The sequence below is a fragment of the Panthera leo genome, chromosome E2 (genome assembly GCF_018350215.1).
Source record: "Panthera leo isolate Ple1 chromosome E2, P.leo_Ple1_pat1.1, whole genome shotgun sequence".
Lineage (NCBI taxonomy): Eukaryota > Metazoa > Chordata > Mammalia > Carnivora > Felidae > Panthera > Panthera leo.
The window spans coordinates 1961691-1981126 of NC_056693.1; the positions used below are offsets into that span (position 1 = coordinate 1961691).

At 45.2% G+C, this 19436-nt stretch overlaps 1 protein-coding gene across 3 annotated transcripts in view; it reads left to right on the forward strand.

Moving 5' to 3' along the window:
• Positions 1-3964: 3964 nt before the first annotated feature.
• The window catches only part of ZIM2 (zinc finger imprinted 2), a 78137-nt gene continuing 62665 nt past the window's right edge, over positions 3965-19436 (forward strand). The window contains exons 1-6 of one of the 3 annotated variants that reach the window (XM_042917725.1): positions 3965-4042; positions 7567-8069; positions 10214-10314; positions 12161-12287; positions 15143-15235; positions 17618-18729. In XM_042917725.1, the coding sequence (XP_042773659.1) occupies positions 7670-8069; positions 10214-10314; positions 12161-12287; positions 15143-15235; positions 17618-18600 (1704 nt within the window). In that variant the 5' untranslated portion in view covers positions 3965-4042; positions 7567-7669 and the 3' untranslated portion in view covers positions 18601-18729. Of the gene's footprint in view, positions 4043-4220; positions 4255-7566; positions 8070-10213; positions 10315-12160; positions 12288-15142; positions 15236-17617; positions 18730-19436 lie in introns of those variants that run through there. The other 2 variants (XM_042917726.1, XM_042917727.1) reach the window with 2 other exon arrangements.

Sequence of the window (19436 nt, forward strand, 5' to 3'; positions counted from 1 at the left end):
CTTTAACTGGTCAGATTCCTCCAGGAGTGTCCACTCTTCATCAAACCTAGCATAAAATGCGTCTTTCTCATTTTCTCAGGAAGGCTCTCATGTCGCAGAAAACTTACATTGAACTGGTGAACTTTTCTCCTGTTAATTGTCAGACCCAGCTGGGATCCTAAGAGGGTTGAGGAAAACTTTTTAATCATGTGTAATCCTTACATTTAATAACTTATTATCCTTCCTCCCACCTCCCACCCCCCACCCCACCCTCGCCCTCACAGAGGGGTAAACTGAAGCTCAGACAGTTTGCATGATTCTGGAATCATTGGTTTCCAGATAAGACACACAGGGGAACACTTCTGGGGGATCCCCCACATGGGGAATTTGTGTGTTCTGACTTTGTGGGTTTTACTCTGCCAGGATGTGGTTATGTGTATCTTATGTCTTCTTCTAGGAGTTTTATAGTTTTGATTTTACACTTAGGTCTGTGATCCATTTTGAGTTATTTTTTGTGAAGGGAATAAGGTCAGTGTCTAGGTTCATTTTTGTGTGTGTGTATGGATATCTGTTCCAGCACCGTTTGTGGAAAAGGCTGTCTTTTCTCTGTTGCTCTGCCTTTGCTCCTTTGTTAAAGATCAGATTTATGTGAGTCTGCGTCTGGGCTCTCTGTTCTGTTCCATTGATGGCTTGGTCTATTGTTTCATCAGTACACACTATCTTGATTACTTTAGCTTTAGAGTGTTGACCTTAAAAAATAAAACAGTTCATTTACCATCTGAAAATGTCTTTCATAATTGGGAAGAGCAGAGAATAGCAGTTCGGGCCAAGCAAGCTGCTGCAAAAAGCATAGGCTAGTCCGACAGACAAAGGAGAGGAACGTCTTTTTATGGAGAAGGAGGAAGTTGGGAGGGGTTGTTCTGAATGAAAGTCCGTTGGATAAAAAGCAGGGGTTCAGGGTGGTGATGGTTTGTCACTGGCTGAGTTGCAGGGGTGGTCAGTATCTTGTGGGAGATGCAGTGTCCATCTTTCCCTGTGGGGGCCTGGAATTGATGATTCTTCCCTGTGCCGCATTCTTCTCGCAGAGTGTGTAATCCACAATTCTTGATTTAGAGTGAGAGCTCCCCCTTCTGGTCTCCTAACTTCATTTTAGTGAGGTTTCCCTTTATTAAATTTTCTCACAAGTAAGTCTTGAAAGTCCAGTAGTGTCAAGTGCTGAAGTCCTCAGACACTGTTTTTCTCTTTCAATATCGTATTGGCCATTCTGGGTCTTTTTGCTTCTCCTATAAACTTGAGAGTCAGTTTCTTGATATCCACAGAATCAATGAGGGTTCCAAAATAATCCCAGACTCCTCAGTTCAGGGGTCCTTGGTTCCTCTGGGCCCGTGCTCCCATATCTGTGAGATGCAGCCTGGCCATTCTGGGCCTTTCTGGGCAAGGCGGGGCTCTGTCTCAGCCTTGGTTCATCCAGGGCTTCCTTCTGTCACCTGAGCTGAGCCCCTGGACAGACACGCTCACAAAGGGTAGTGGGGGTCTAAGATGCAATAGTGTTGATGGAAGGCAACTTAGAAACCTTTCTCAAAATGACACATACATGGGGTGCCGGGCTGGCTGCCTCAGTCGGTGCAGCGTGCAACTCTTGATCTTGGGGTTGTGAGTCGACCCCTATGTTGGGTGTAGAAATTACTTAAAAATAAAATCTTAGAAAAATAAGAGACATGTACATGTTTTGCTTCAGCAACCCCGTGCCAGGGAATTTATCTTACCTGTAGATTTATACACCAGCACAATTGTTGAAGGTCAAGAGTATGCCCTCAACACTAGTCGAAGGAGAAAGTACTGAAAACTCAACTGTGAGGAACTAGTTAAATAACTGAAGTCAAAACCATACAAGATCACCCAAACAGCTATTCAAAAACAGTGAGGGGCACCTGGGTGGCCCAGTCGGTTAAGTGTCCATCCGACTTCAGCTCAGATCATGATCTCGCAGTTCGTGAGTTTGAGCCCTGCGTCAGGCTCTGTGCTGACAGCTCGGAGCCTGGAGCCTGCTTCGGATTCTGTGTCTACCTCTCTCTGTCCCTCACCAGCTCGTGTTCTGTGTCTCTCTGTCTTAAAAATAAATAAACATTAAAAAATTAAAAACCAAAACCAGTGAGCAATCTCTCTTTGTACTGATATGAAAAGCTCTGCAAGACATACTGGTAAGTGAAAAGAAATAAGGGCACAGAACAACGGGTAAAGTGTGCCATCTTTTGTCTAAAAAAGGGAGGAAATGGGAGTACGAGTACTTACACAAACCTAAAAATATGTCTTATATTTATGAAAACGTATAATTATGTATAATAGTGAACCTATGTATTATAACAATATAGATTATATAGTTACATATTTCCATTACATATCATATTACATATGTAAATAATATATATTATACAAGAAATATTTGTACTATATATTTAATTTTTATATATTTATAAAAATATTTCATATTTTAAAATACATTCATTAATATTATTGATACATGCATACGAATATATACTCTAGTACAGATATATGTATGATCACACATACAGATATATGTATGATCGTATGTGCTTATATGCATGTGCGGAAGATATGTATATACACACACACACCATGCATAAAGAAATGTGGAAGGACACAAACTAATCACAGTGGTTACCACATGTTTCATGGGCATAAAAAATTGGTGGGTGGTGTGATGAAGTTTTGGGGTGATGGTGGGGGGTTGGGAGCTGACAGCCAAGAAAGAATTCTTGAAGACGTCTTTGGTGCAAAAAGGTGATTTTATTAACACACTGGGACAGGACCCATGGGCAGGAAGAGCTGCACTGGGGTTGTGAGGGGTAACTCATTATATATCCTCAGGTTGGGAGGGGGTTAGGGATAGCGTTGTCTCTGAGGAATTTTGGAAGCAAGGTTTCCAGGACCTTGAGGGGCTAGCTACTGTTAGGAAAACACCATTTATTACCCTTTAGTAAAACCGCAGTCATGGGACCCTTTGGATATATATCAGCGGCCATAAGCTTGGAGTATGATTGCCCACATATATCCCAGGGGAGTTGAGACAAAGGAAGTTTCCAAAGGAATTTTTTTTTATGTGCAAGTAGACTTACAGGACCCTGGGACACCTGTGTGGCTTACTTGGTTAGGAGGTCAACTCTTGATTTCAGCTCAGGTCATGATCTCAGTTCATGAGTTGGAACCCCGCATGGGGCTCTGTGCTGACAGTGTAGAGCCTGCTTGGGATTCTCTCCCTCTCTCCCTTCCCTCCTCTCTCTGCGTCTCAAAATAAATGAATAAACTTTAAAAATAAAAAATAAAATAAAATAAAATAAAATAAAATAAAATAAGTAGACTTACGGGATCCTGTGGGGTCGGGGTGGGGGGTGTCAGGATAACGTTAAGCCAAGATTCCCTTTTGTCCCTAGCAAAGTGTCATCATCGAGGCAGCTGAGCTCCTAGAGGGAGGCCACTGTGCCAGTTTCAAGGACTTGTCAATGGGCTGTAGGCAGTAAGGGAATTTAATTTTTCATTTGCCTTAGTTTTCCATATCACCACGGCAAGCACTTAAATCCCTTTCCCCTGTTCTTGGGCAGCCAGGAATGTCCAAGGAATATCACACATATCCCACTTTGGGGGTGGGGGTGCTGCTGGCCTGTACTCTGCCCTCACCTTGCCCCACACTCCCTCATCATGGGGTACACACTGGGAGGGGAGGAAGACTTTTCACCTCATACTGTTGGTTTACCTAAAACTCTGCAAACCATATATTAACGAACCAAAAAGCCAAGGAAAGCACCTGAAGTACTCAGGCGACCCTGGTGCCACTTCCTTCTTCCCCTTCCCCCATCTCTGTCATGGGTGTCCTCCCGCGCCCCCCAGCGGAACCAGCGAGGAGCGGCCTGGATTTTGAGGCGCATTGCTCCGCAGGCCCCACAGAGCGCACGCGCAGACGCTGCAGGGCGCATGCGCCGCAACGTAGGCGCCAAATCTGAGCGCGAGCTGGTCAGTCAGGCAGGCGAGGCTCCAGGCAGGCAAGGTGAGCGTGAGCGGGCGTCGGGGCCAGCGTGTGGGCGGCGCGCGGGCAGCCCGGGACGGGACAGGGAGGGGGACGTGATTGGAGGAGACGCAGAGCGAGGAGCGGGCACCCGAGGGCGCGAGAAGCCCCGGGGCTGGTGGCGCAGGCCTCCCTGAGGTGCGACGCCACAGTGCGGCGCCCAGCGCAGCTGTGCCTGGGGAGGAGGAAGTGGGGTGAGTGGAGCCTCCGTGTAGGGTGACGGGAAGTAGCCCTCGTGGGGAAGGGGCCTGGGTGGGACATGGGGTGTGAGGAGACCAGGGAGCTGAGGGACACCGGCGCCCTGGCGTGGCCTCTCCTCTCTGCGCCTTTGTGACCTCAGTTGTCTGGCCTCTGGTTACTGCCCTCCTAGCCCTCAGGCTAAAGTCCTCCCTCAGCCTGCCGGCCCCACCCCCATTCACAGACCCCGCCCCTCCAAACCTCGACACGCCCCTCCCGGCCCAGACCCCAGCACCCTCCCCCACCAGACAGGACCCTTCCCTCCGGCCCAGGGCCCGCCCCAGCCACAGGTCCTTCCATGCGACCTCAGGCACCACCCCCTGGCTGAAACCCCGCCCCCACTCAAGGCTCCGCCCCAAACAGGACACGCCCCTCTCGGGCCAGGCCCCGCCCATAGACCTCAAGACACGCCCCTCCCCGGCCCCCTTCACCCCCCTACCCCCCGACTCCTTCCCACCCTCGATCCATGCCAGGCCCCAGCCCCCAGTTCTGACTTTCCTCTCCGGGATCAGGGCCTTGTCTCTCTGCTCTCAGACCCAGGGCGGGTCTGAAGACAGGGCATCTTCTCACCCTCCCCCAGCTCTACGCTCCTCCCTCTCAGTGCTCCCCTCTACCTCAGTTCTACCAGTCCTGTCTGTCTCTCCTCCCTGCCCTGGTCATGCCCCTCTTTTCCCAGCCCGTGACTCCCCCGCCTCACATCTGCTCCTTCTCTTTATCTTGTCCCACTCCGTCCTCGGCTCTGCCCTGCTCCCTGCCTGCCTTGATTTACTCCCTTTCTCTTGCCTCGGTGCCTCTCTTCCATTCGTTCCCTTCAGTCCTTGCTTTCTCCTCCCACCAAGACCTCTGCCCACCCGGGATCTCTCCGGACACTCAGCCCTGCTTCTCGGAAAGCTCTTCCCCACTCTGAAATCAAGAGACTCCTTTTTTTTTTTTTTAAGTATTTTTAACATGTTAAATAGGGACTTTTTTTAGCCCCCCCCCTTTTTAAAAAAATATTTAACACCTTAGCTGCTTTTGTCACTACTTTTTAACATGATTTCCCTCATGTTTCCCGGAGTGCAATTATGAATTATTTAGAAAATAATGAAAATAAGAGGGGTGACATCCCTAAATGTTGATGTATAACCCAAATTAACAGCTTTCAGTAGTCAAGAAGAAGGAAAATAAATTATACATTTTTTTCAAGAGGTTCCCAAACTCCCCCAAACAAATGAACAAACAAAAAATGATAAAACTCTAAAAAAAGGAGTAAGAAAATAATGAAAATAAATAAAAATACATGAGAAAACAAAAATAATAGCCTTGGAACTAGCAGGTGGTACTTGGGGTGAAAAAGAGAAAGTGGCAATAAAGAACAGTAGAAATTTAAAAACCTAGGAATAAAGCAGCATCACTGATTAGTAAAGGATAAAGTTGCATACTTAAGGGATTTAATATTCTGAGAATACTGTGTGCAATCATGTATTAGTATACTTCAATTTCAAGCAAATGGATGGTTTTTTTGAAAAAGGATGTTTTTAAACTTGGGTTCAAAAAGTGGAAAACCCAAATAGACCAATGGCCATGGAAAAGAACTGAAATAAGTTGTGAAACAATTGATTGACATTAGAAAGCTTTCTGTGCAGATGATTATAGTGGTATTAAGAGTTAAAAAATAAAGGTTGAGTAAAAGAGTGTTGGGAAGAAATAGAAGTTGCCAAACCTATGAAGTAATTGGTTAGAACTTGGATGGTATGGATGTAGGAATAAGATAAGGCTGAAATCCAAAATATAAAAATTTAAGGGAAGGAGAGTTAAGAATTTATGAAGAATGGAGGGATGCTGAAGGTGCCCTCTGAGGAGGCAGGCCCATGAGCTTTCTTTCAGTACTTGAGACCTGGAGGTCTTGACCCTTCAAGGTCATAGTTTCCCTTTGTGGGCCAGGAGGAAGAATTGTTATACCCTACTCGCCTTGAACCTGGCTAGTGTAGGGAGGCAGGCTAGGCTGGTGTGATCCCACACTCATTTCTAGTAATCCTTTCTTAGGGTCCTTCCCTGGGCTGCACACCTGGAAGTTCAATTCAGGGTGGGACGTCACACATCCCAAGAAGGAAGGGGGACGGGCGCCTGGGTGGCTCAGTTCGTTAAGCATCTGATTCTTGGTTTCGGCTCAGGTTGTGATCTCCTGGTTCCTGGGTTCAAGCCCCCTGTTGGGCTCTTTGGGGACAGCAGGGAGCCTGCTTGGGATTCTCTCTCCCTGCCCTCCCCCCTGCTTATGCATGCGCATGCGCCCTCTCTGCCCCTCTCAAAATAAATAAATAAACATTTTTTTTTTTTTTAAAGCAAGAAGGAGGATAGCGAATTTTTATTTGTAGCGGCAGGAAAATTTTTAGGAAAAAAAATACTTTTCATACTTTACCCCAGACTGGATTTTGACCAAAGAATTAAAATGAAATGTTTAATTGTCTCCTGTAAAACACTTACTATTGTCTGATTCTTTTCAACAAGAACATCCTGTGTTGTGATAGCTCGTTGTGGTTTTGATTCCTGTTTCTCTGATGACTAATGCAGTTGAGCCCCATTTTGTGTCTGTTCGGCCATTTAGCTATCTTGCACAATACCTGCTTATATCTTTTAACTTTTTTTGCTCTTATTTGCCTTTTTCTAACTGATTTAATATTTTGCAAATGAATCCAGTTGTTTGTAGGGTATACATATTATAAGGCTGATTCCTGGGGCACCTGGGTGGATCAGTCGGTTAAGCATCTGGCTTCGGCTCAGGTCATGATCTCATGGTTTGTAAGTTCAAGCTCCATGTTGGGCTCTGTGCTGACAGCTCAGAGCCTGGAGCCTGCTTTGGATTTTGTGTCCCCCCGCCTCTCTCTGCCCCTCCCATGCTTATGCTCTGTCTCTCTCATTCTCTCAATAATAAATAAATGTTTAAAAAAATTTAGAAAGGCTGTTTCCTTATTTTGTATAATACACATTTATTTTTTGAAGTGAAGTTCTTCTGTGGATCAAATTAATACAGTTCATTGTGTTTTGAGGTTCAAGTCTCTTTTCCCTTCAGTGCCATTTCTGAAATATTTCTAGCCTGTGCCCATGAATTTTGTAGACCTGGGGAGGGGACTGAAGTAACATCATATCTGGAGATGTACAAATTTCTGTAAATGTGTAGTTAGGCATTTGTGTGAAATGTGGTAACTCCTTTTGCTTCAGATCACCTCTACCCCACTGTCCAGTCCCAACTGTGCAGGCCATTTGTGAGTCTCTCTACATGATTTCTGCAGGTCCTGGGTTTCCGTATCCTGTTTTCATCCGCTACAATTCCACCCACCATCTTCCACACCAGTGTTTTCTGTAGCAGCCTGCCTTTTAGAGTATCTCCATCCTATGAAGGGCCAAGCTGTAAAGATGGTGCACGTGACAGACGTTTTGGCTATCTTGAAGAGTCCCCAGCTCTTCCACCTACATGATCAAGAAGAGAATCCAGAAACCATCCCCATAAGCAGTCCAGGGGCTCTGAAAGCTTCTCATGAAACGTTTAGGCATTTCCAGTATCTTCCAGTGACTGGGCCTCACCCAGCTGTGAGCCAAATCCAGGAGCTCTGCCGGCAATGGCTGCAGCCCGAGACCCACACCAAGCAGCAGATGATGGAACGACTGGTGCTGGAACAGTTTCTGAGCACCCTACCGGAGGAGGTGCAGACCTGGGTGAGGTCAAAACAGCCTAAGAACAGCAAGGAGGCAGGAGCCCTGGTGGCCGGCTTGATCCAAGCATGTGGGGAGAAAGGTGAGAGAGGAAGGAAGCAACTGCCATTTCCACTTATTGAACATCCCTGTGTGCATGGCATGTAAAAGGAGATGAATAAAAACTTGTCAGGGGCGCCTGGGCAGCTCATTCGGTTAAGTGTCTGACTCCTGGCTTCAGCTCAGGTCATGATCTCACAGTTCATGGGTTCAAGCCCCACATTAGGCTCTGCACTAATGTTGTGGAGCCTGCTTGGGTTTCTCTCTCTCCTTCGCTCTCTCTCTGCCCCTCCCCTACTTATGTGCGTACTCTCTAGCAAAATACATTTAAAAATTTGTCAAAAGAATAAGTGAATGAATTTTATAATCCGATCTAATCTGCCTCATAGGAGATGGAAGAAATTTGGGGCTTGGCTTTTGCTTTTAATATTTACTATTTCTTGGGGTGCCTGGGTGGCTCAGGCGGTTAAGTGTTGGACTTCACTTCAGGTCATGATCTCGTGGTTTATGAGTTCGAGCCCCACGTCAGGCTCTGTGCTGACAGCTGGGAGCCTGGAGCCTGCTTCAGATTCTGTGTCTCCTTCTCTCTCTGTCCCTCTCCCACTTGTGCTCTGTCTCTCTCTATCAAAAATAAATAAATGTAAAAAAAGTTTTTAATATTTACTATTTCTCTGAGAGTATACCTTCTCTCCAGCTTTGTTGTCCCCTGCTCCATTTATTATCCAGCCTAAACTTTAGTACCAACACAAAACAAAACAATACACACAGCCAGAAAAATGAGGGTATAAAATGTGAGATAAACAAGGCCTGGAAGTTTAACCTCTACCAAAATGTGGGCTCTTGGAAACTCAAGTTACCAGATTGGGATTTTAATAATGAAAGAAGGGTATTTTAATAGTGAAAGAAAAAAGGCATTTATTCCTCATAGTCCTTTGAACAAAAATGATACTAACTAAAAACAAAGTTTAGGAGTATTATATAGAGAGAGGGGGAGAGAGAGATGGATAGGGGGAGAGATAGAGGCACACAAAGGAACAAAAAATATGAATATAAGACTACAGTTACCTCTGGAGAAAAGGCTGGGTTGTGGACAGGAAAAAGCACACGAGTAGGTGTAAGTTATTGGGAATGTTCTAGATTGGGGGTTGGGTAGTGAATTCACAGGCATTAATTATACTTGTAAATGAATACATTTAAAATAAGTAGGGTCATGCGTGGTTTAGTACGGATATCGTGAATTAAGGATCGTTACTAACCCAATTCTGTGCACCTTCATCCCTTGAAAGAATTTGGAAGACGGTAGTAGCGAACACGTTGGGTACTTCCAATGTACTACATCCTAGGTGTTTTATACATAACTAATTTATTTATTTCTCTTAATAGCTCTTGAAATAGTTACGACCTTATTTTGTACAGGAGACAGAGGCACAAAGAGGTTGCATAACTTGCCCACAATTGTACCTCGCAGTCAGGATTCCTATCCCGCAGCTGGCTGCAGCATCTATACTCCAACCATAGTGTTATACTGCCTCCGGTGGACATAGGGGATATTGCCCCAGAAGTTAAAAACTTGGCCAAAGGGCCAGAGCTATTAACAAATGGAGCTCGAATTCACGGAAAAGGAAAGAAAGCTCCCTAGGATATGAGGAAGAAACAACAGATTGATGAAAGGTGCACTTGGGAAGAGACTACAGGCAGGGCAGGCCTTCAAGGTGCAGGTTTCTGTGGGGAATGTGGTGGCCGTCTTCTAGATCAGTGAATGAAAAAGATGTAGGAAAAGCTTGAAGAGCTGCCACTTTAACATGCTTTGTGTGTGTGTTGCACATGTAATGCTTAATCCTTATAAGATCCCTTCCGAGCATAGGTATTATTATTTCCGTCTTACAGTTGAGAAACTGAACAGTGAGGCTGGGAACCACTGGTAAAAAGGGAACTTGCACTTCATGTGGAAGGCAGTGGGGAGTCATTGAAGGGTTTAGAGCTGGGAAACGCCCAGAGCTCTTTTTTGGAACTTGCTATATTGAGAGGAGGAAAGATTTCTCTGGTTTTTCTCTTACAGGAAGTCCAGGACTGCTGCTGTCTTCTATGGCAGGGGCGGGGTTGATGTGGGGTGGCAAGCCACTCTCTGTGTCTGTGGGTGCTGCCAGACTGAACTCAGTTCCGTGGTCATTCCTTTCTCCCTTCAAGGTTTCCCTGCTCAGGACTTTGTCCTTGCCGAAAAGAGGAACACCAGAAAACAAAAGAAGGACACAGAGATGTCTGAAAACCCCTTATCTGCTGGACCCCAGGTGAGTCAGTCTTTCTTCTGACTTCGTTCTCCAAATGGGGATCTCACCTTCCTGATTTCCAGACCTTCCCTTTCCAGTTAAACCACATTCTCACTTTCTGTTAAGTCTTTATATAAGTATCACCTAAGTGAGCCTTTCCCTGGCTACCCTGTTTAAAATTTGTTCCTGACTCTATATCCTTCTCTGCTTTATTTTTCTCTGTTGTTCTTAATCACCATCCCAGGACATTTTCCCTCTTTTTCTATTTCTTGCATTAATTGTTTTGTTTGTTTGTTTTCTTAGTATTCCAGTTTATGCCCAGTGTTGGCTTATTTAAAACAACCCTCATGTGGTTTGCACTGTTATGCTCCTTTATATTTGAAACAAATGGCAGCTAATATAGGGACATAGTACTGTTGAGAGGTTTTATTTTTTTTCAAAAATACTCTCCTTAATGTTCATGTTAAATCATATTTTGAAACCTAAATGATAATTAATGGAATTAATGAATTTATGAATTCATAAATAATGAAATTAATGAAATCAATACACTGCGTTTCCTTTAGAACCAGAAAAAAGCCTCATGGGGGTTGGCGATTAGGAAGAAATAGTCTAAAAAGATTCCTTGAGGGGAGAGACAAGGAAAAAAAGTTTGAGAAACACTGCTCTAGAAGATCTGCTCCTGTGAGTGGCCCTCTGTCCCTACAGTGTCCATCTAAGGAGCAGCTGTGCTCAGCTTCAGTGGGTGGTGCCATGTGAGAATGTGGGCTCAAGTCTCCGGTCTTCCGACTTCTGGTTTTAAAACTCCAGTTAATAATATTAAATCTACAATTTTTTTGGTGTTGGCAGTTAATATGAATTTTAAATATTTAAAATAATAAAAAAATCATAATAAAAGCCAGATAAACCCCTCTGTAGTTGCTGGGCAGCCAGTACATGACTTCTAGTTTAAATCAGTTGTTCATTGATCTGCATAATGTTTTCCTGAAAACACAAGAGATGTGTATTAATAAAGTGTGTATCATATTCTCATGTAGTCTTCTAGTATGCACTTTTTAACCTTAGGTTATCAAGATGGTTGTGTGTAACTGTGGTTAATTGGTTTGCATTGCTGGAATATTATTCCATTCTGTGACTCTACCATTTCTTCTACTCTAAACAGACATTTGGGTTGTTTCCAGGTTTTGGATGTTACAAACAGCACTATTAAGAATATCTGTCTCCAAATACACATGAACAAATATACCTAGGAATAGAATTTCTGGGTCCAGAGTAGTTTACCAATTTACATTTCCTTTAGCATCTAGCAAGAGGTCCCATGGGTCCACATACTAGATAACATTTGGTATTGTCAGACTTACTAAGTTTTGTCAGTTGCATGGATATAAATGGTACTTTGTTGTTTTTATTTGCATTTCTCTGTTAATATGATTGAATATCTATGAGCTCTTTGGGTTTTACAGATGAGTCACGGAGGCTTCAGTACCCACACTCACAAAGACGATAAGAACCAGAGCCAGGACTTAAACTTAAGTCTCTGATTCCTGAGGCTGAGGTATACTGCTCAGCGTCCAGTTACGCATATTCATTATTTGTTTATTAGGTGGCTTAAAAGGATCTTCTTCCTCCAATCCAAACTTGTAGTAGTTAGCAGCAGGAACTGTCTTAGAAATTTTCCCTCTTTCCTTGTACTTCAAGACAGAAGGGTACTTTACTAAGTCCCTACACCCTCTGGATTACAACACTTGGGTTAGAAGCTTTCTGCCGGTCTGAATGCTTTATGTTCAGTCCTCTCTCATCAGACTCCTCTCCCCCCTTAGGATAATCTCTGGATGTTGATCATTTAGAATTGTTTCTGGTATTTTAGGAGTTGGTGACTTTCCAGGATGTGGCTGTGGACTTCAGCCTGGAGGAACTGACCTACCTTAGTGCTGCTCAGAGGAATCTCTACCGGGAGGTGATGCTGGAGAATTACAGGAACCTGGTCTCCTTAGGTAAGGCCGTCTTCTCCATGGAACTTGGTTTCTGTCTGATAAGGCAGTAGTTCTCACCTCTTTCCTCTCCTCATGTCAGGAACGTCTGTAACGGTGATTCACCACGTCTGAATCTCAACCCAGACCAGGGACAGTATTTTAATATCAAATTCAGTTACTCATCATAGAGGTAACATTGAGTACTTAATATGTGTTATCAGGCACTAGTCTAAGCACTGCACCTGTCCTAACTCCTTTATTCCTCATATTAGTTCCGTGAGGGGGAGATATATTTCTTGTTATTTTTTTTATTACTGCCACTTTACATATGAGGAAACTGTCTTGGGAAAGTTAAATTACTTGTCTAAAACCACACAGCTACTAAGTGGCTGACTGGGGTGTGACCCTAAGCGGTTCAGCCCCAGGATCTGTTCCCTGAAATTAAATAGCTGTACTGCCAGACAGGGGTTTGCTTCATCAGGTCTTGGTGCAGTAGAAGGCTCATGGTGATTTAAAAAAAAATTTTTTTAATGTTTATTTATTATCGAGAGACAGAGAGAGATAGAGCATGAGCCAGGGAGGGGCACAGAGAGAGAGGGAGGCACAGAATCTGAAGCAGACTCCAGGCTCTGAGCTGTCAGCACAGAGCCTGATGCGGGGCTCGAACCCATGAACTGTGAGATCATGACCTGAGCTGAAGTCAGACACTTTGACTGAGCCACCCAGGCAACCCACGTGGTGATGTTTTTTGAATGCGCGAAGGAATCGATGAAACTTTCAGGAGCTCCAAAGGCTTCTGCTGGACTTAAACTTTTAGAGTCAGAGATTCCCAGTCTCTCTTCACATCCAGAGGCAAGGTGGTTTGCCTCTCCTGACAGGCTACATGTTTTTGTTGCCAGTGTCAGGATCCTCATTTTAGTAGCTTTTTGGGGGGCCCTGAGGTCTCCTGAAACACACAATCAAAACCAAACAGCATTCCACTGGCAGCAAGCTGGTGCTCTGGTCCTTGTGAAGTCAGAGACCTGGGGGGTGGGGCAGGGGTTGGGGGTGCCTTACCTCAAACCTGGCACAAGAGTGTGTAATGTGAACCATGACTTTTATTGGTCACGAAGAAGGCAAAAAAGAGTGCCTTTTCCAGTGTAACTCTTCTCTCAGTTACCATATTTGTGACTTAAAATAGAGGGAATAAATCAGTTTTACCTCTTCAGCCCTCATGCGGTGACCCAGAGGCATTTCTGTCTTGTGATGCTTTGACCACTTGCATTACTGAAGGTTTGGGGTTAGTTGAGATCTTACATATCACCCAGGATGTTGTCTTCCTAAGTGTGGGGTGGGTATGGTGGGTTAGACCCAAGGGTATTTTGGGTAGTAAATCTTGTTGGTCTCCCATCTGAGTAAAGAGAGAGCAGACCTGAGGCCCTAAGCCTTAGACCGGCAGCACTCAGTAACCTTCATTTCTGGTGGAGCTATTGCTCTACTACCTTAAGGGTTTTTTCTTTTTTTGCAAATAACAGTGGTTTCTGTTTTTAACGTTGATATAAAGCTTCCATTTAAATTAAGTGTATTTAAGTTAAAAAAAAGAGGTGATCTAAAGAGAAGCATTAAGGGGCATCTGGGTGGCTCCATCAGCTAAGTGTCCGACTCGATTTCGGCTCAGGTCATGATCTCACAGATCATGAGATTGAGCGCCACATCAGGCTGTGTACTGCTTGGGATTCTCTCTCCTTTCTCTACCCCTCCCCCTGTGCACTTGTGCACACATGCTCTCTTTCTCTCAAAATAAGTAAATAAATAAACATTTTTTAAAAAGAAATAAAAGTATTAAACACTAAACACTACTATAAATGGCACACAGATAGGGCTGAAATGGGAGGGTCAGTAATAAATTTGTCAGCGTGCCAGGTTGCGGTATAGGTAATGGATGAGGATTCCTGTTCTTGTGGATGTTATTAATGCCAGTGCAGTGAGACAGACAGTAAGCAAGGAAATAACGAGGTGCTGTCTTCATTCGTTTGGTCTGCTGTAATAGAACACCACAGAATGGCTGGCTTCTGAACAACAGATCTTTATTTATCACAGTCCTGGAGTCTGGAAGTTCAAGATCGGGGGGCCAGCACAGTCAGGTGAGGGCTCTCTTCTAGGTCACAGGCTTCTTGATGTCTCCTCACTTGGTGGAAAGGGCCAGGGAATCTCTCTGAAGCCTCTCTTTATAGGGTTACTAATCCCATCCATGGGGACTCCACCCTCATGACTGAAGTACCCCGCAAAGGCCCACCTCCTATCACCACCCCACTGGGCATTAGGATTTCCACATATGAATTTTACAGGGACAAGAACATCCAGACCATGGCAGGTGGTATGCAAATGACTTAAGTTTGCGAAATAAAGAAGTAGGGGAAAAGGAGCATTTCACGACCAAGGAAATGAAGGTATCACAGGAGGAAGAGAACCACATGTCGTTTACTTTTTGAGCAGCTATGACGTCAGATCCCCCAGGCTGAAGTAGAGGGCCCAGCACACTGTCCTCGGGTTTTATTCTAGAGCAGAGTTTTTTAGCCGTGGCACAGCTGACATGTGGGCCAGATCGTTGCTTGCTGTGGAGGAATGTCCTGGGCATTTCAAGATGTTTAGTGGCCTCCCTGGCCCCTGTACTAGATATCAATAGCCTTCCTTCCTCTCTGAACTTGTGACAACCAAAAATGCTCCAGACAATGCCACCTGTCCCTTGGGCCCGGATCAGTCTTTAGAAATGGGCTTCATTTTTCTTTCTTGTGCATTTGCATCTTCCTTATTATCGCAGAGTCTTTAGAGCCTAGGCTGGGAGTTGCTGTGGGTCAGGGAAGAATCCCCCAGTTATGAGTCTCCTTCTTCAACAGGGTACCAGTTCTCTAAACCCGACATTATCTCACAGCTGGAAGAGGAGGAGTCACATGTGAGGGAGGAAGACAGCGATACAGAGATGCATCACGGTGAGTAGAGAGCAGAGAGCCCCTGGAAACCGGAATCGTGGGAAGACAGGCTGGGGGCTGGGAGCTGTGGTCAGAGGGCATTCCTCAGGGTCCGCTCAGGCCAGGGAGGGGGCCGGTAGGCGCGCTTGACTCAGGGCTCTCGAGGCTTCACCCCCTGTGGGCACTTAGTACCTCCTTTTGTCTTCTCTTCTTGCTGACTGAGCTCTTCTCCTCCCTGTTCCAGGAACGCCGTTTCCCTTTTCTCTAGTGTTCCAACCCCTGCGCTTTTTCACGCCCTTACCTCTGCAGCTAGAAGTCCCAGGTCTTTCCTTTTTAACTCAGACAAGAGAAAACCTTGGCATGACACCACTCTTCCTTCCACTTGCCTCCTATGTTCCCTCATGCCAGGTCTTCAGATTTGACATGCAGAGGCTCCCCTCCCCTTCCCTCCTTTACCCCCACAGTCTCGTTTCCATCCCCCCACCTTTGCCAACACACACACACACTCTCTGTCTTTCCCTCTCCCTCTCTCACACTGTGTTCTACCAACATCGTTATGACTTCAGGACAAGAACCTTCTAGACTTTACCTTTTCCAACTCTGTGGCTACAATATGATAACATTTGCCATCTTTATGAAATCCTTTCCTTCTCTGAGTTGGGTCACTGTGTATCAGCCAGGATCGTCGTTGTCCTTCAGTGCCTCTCAATAGAAAACCACACCAACACTGTATAAGCTGGAGGGGGGATTATTAGCTTATAGTACCGCTCATGTGGACCTCAGGGATCATTGGAAATGGGGGCTCAGTGATGTTATCAAAGGCCTACTTTCATTTCCTCTTGTCACTCTGCCAACAAATCCTAGATCTGCTTTCTTCTTTCTATGCAAGGAGAGAGAGAAAGAGAGAGACAGACAGAGAGAGACAGAGAGACAGAGAAAGAAAGAGAAAGAGAAAGCAGGTGAGTCCAAGAAGCATTGTCATGAGTGAGGAAGCTTCAGTGTTCCATTTGGGTCCTGTCCCACTCCTGAACCAGTAGCTGTGCCCAGTCCAGTGCTGATCAGTGCAGCCCTCCCTGCCTTGTCCTGTGTGGGCAGAGAAGTGGATGTCCCAATAAAATTCAAGGATCTACCGTGGGGACTCTTCTACCTGCCTCTGTGTTGCCTTCAGTGTCTTCTTTAGTCTGTTCCTTCACTCTTTGGCTCACTCGGTCATTCCATACATATTTACTGAGCCTCTGTGGTGGGCCAGCCCTGTCCTAGGTTCTGTGGATACAGTAACAAATCCCTTCCCCCATGGAGCTTGCCTTCTAATGGGGGTGATGGTTGATACCCAGGCAAATAATAGAGTCTGAGTGTAAAGCAGACAGTGACAAATGGGAGGCTGCTGAAGCCAGGACCGTCAGGAAAGAACTCACTGAGGAATATTTGAACGAGACGGAGGGGGAGCCACATAGAAATCTTGAGGGAGAATGTTACAGGCAGGGGGAATAGCAAATTCAGAGGTCCCAAGGTTGGAATGAGCTTGGGTGTTCCAGAAACAGGAAGAAAAGCAATATGGTCTGAGTAAGGTGGAGGGGACAGGGGATGAGGTTGAGGAGACAGACAGAGGTTTTGAGCCATGGAATGAGGTGTTATTGTTGACACCATAGAATTGTGTTGTCTCATGTAGTGGCCACTAGACACATGTGGTTGGATTTACACCAATTAAAAGTACATAAACTTAAATTCAGTCACACCAGCCGCATTTCAAGTGTTCATTACCAATGTGTGGCTAGTGGCTACGTATCAGATGGCAAAAATATAGATGATTTACCTCATTTCAGGGCATTCCACTGGGCAGCACTGTTCTAGAAAGACCGCTCTGGCGATTCTGTGGAAAATGGGCTTTAGGAAGAGCAGCAGAGAAATCAGTCGGGAGTCTGCTCTTGCAGGCTAAAGCTCGTGGAGGCCGGTGCTGGGATTGTAGAGGACAGGTTTGGGGGACTCTGTGAGGAGAGCTGGCAGAACAGCTATCTCAGTCCTCCATGTTTGAGTCAGCTCCTCAAAGACCATTTCCTGAAACATCTAATCCACTGTGATGGGTCTGGTTATCCCCATCCTGATGCGTGCCTGATCGTAGTCTGGCTCTGCTATCTCATTTGTCCTCTGCCCACACACCGTGATGTCTGCCAGGATGCCACCTTTGATTTCCTTGGCTTCAGTTTCTTTACCACCCAGGGGGTTGCCTTTGTATAAAGCATAAAGTTTTGACTACTACTACTCTCAGAAGAAAATCCAAACTTTTAGCAAAACATTTAAATCCCTGTCAATCTGCGGGAGACCAGTTCTTTTTGTTCCCTTTCTTCGGTTTCTACAATGTGTCTCTGTGAGGAAAGAATAGAGGAAATTTTACATTTCTTTTAGATGGGGAAAAAAGACCTAAAACCAAAGATCTAACTCCAGAGCAAAGCCTGCCTGTGGAAAAGCCATCCTTGGGGGTGGGAATGGAGGATTTACAGGTAGGTAACTTCTTCAGTGTCCACGAAGGAGAGTCTTCTCCTGATGGTCCAACAGACTTGTACCAGGTCGACCAGGAGAAACTTTCAAGTCCTATAAAGATGAGTGAGCCCGAGACCCCCGCTCAGGAAAGAGGCCGTGACAGTGATGATTTTGAAAGAAGCTCAGATCCCACTAAACAGTCAGAAGGTCCTCCAGGAAAGGACCCCCAGCAATGTGCTACTCCTGGAATTGTCACCAGCCCCCAGCCAGTGGTTGATGAGCCTTTGCTCCAAGAGAACAGAGACAACAGATGTGGATTTTGCGAAAGAACTTTTATCACCCAAAGAGCTCGTGAGAGACATGAGCAGTTGCATGCTGGGAAGAAACCCTTTGAATGTAAACGATGTGGAGAAGCCTTCAACCTCATGCCACACCTCACCAGACGTCAGAGGACTCATTCCAGTGAGAAGTCCCGTGGATGCAGTAAAGGTAGAAAGTCTTTCACCCGGCACACAAACACGTGTGGCCGTGTAAGAACTCAGGGTCAGGAAGACTACTTCGAATGTTTCCAGTGTGGCAGAGCCTTTATCCAGGATGTGCATCTTTTCCAACATCTCAAAGCCCACGAGGCAGCCAAAGCTCTTCCCCCTAGGTTGCCCCGCACTAAGACGTATTTCATTCGCTATCAGCGGAAACATGACTATATCGGAGAGAGAGCCTGTCAGTGTTGTGACTGTGGCAAAGCCTTCAGCAGGACTTCACACCTCATTCAACACTATCGAATCCACGCCCAAGAGAGGCCTTACCAGTGTAAGCTGTGCGGGAAATGTTTCAGCCGACCCTCCTACCTCACTCAACATTATCAGCTCCATTCTCAAGAGAAAGCTGATGAGTGCAATTCCCACTGAAAACCTCTAGTCAGAGAACATTCTCAACGTCGTTGGCTTCATTCTGGAGAGAGACCCTCTGAATGTGAGAAGGCCTTCCGCCATCCCTCACAATTTCATCATGGTGTGATTTTTAAAATGGCGAATAGTTGCAAGGGTATACAACAGTCTTTCTGCAAAAGAAGATTCAGCACATGTGTCAGTAGTCACACAGATGAAAATCCTTACAAAGAATATCTTTGTTGCATAGGAAAGAAGCTAATAGATTTTGCCTTTCTTTGGTGGTATTCGTAGATGGAAAAACTTCATTTTTAAAAAAATTTAAATCCAAGTTAGTTAACATATAGTGTAGTCTGGTTTTCAGGAATAGAATTTAGTGATTCGTCACTTACATATAACACCCAGTGCTCATCTCAACAAGTGCCCTCCTTAATGCTCATCACCCGTTTAGCCCATCCCCTCACCCAACACCCCGCCAGCAACCCTCAGGTTGTTCTGTGTATTTAAGAGTCTCTTACGGTTTGCCTCCCTCTCTGTTTTCATCTTATTGGAAAAACCTTCATTTTGACACCGTGACAAAAAGTTTGTGACTGGCAGTTGGGCTCCAGGCAGGCAATCTATTCCCAAGTTTTTCTAGAAGTGTTTACATACAGTAACATCACCATGTGGGATGCATCAACCCAGAGCATGGTTAAAAAAGATTTTCAAGCTGTGCTTATAGTAATTTAGCCACAAAGCTGATGTAATTGGTATTTACACAGTACGTCATAATTTACAAAACATTGCCATGTATATTATTTTATTTGATCTTTTAAGGAATGCTGCAGTGTACCTAGTGAGCACATCTGTTGTGTTTT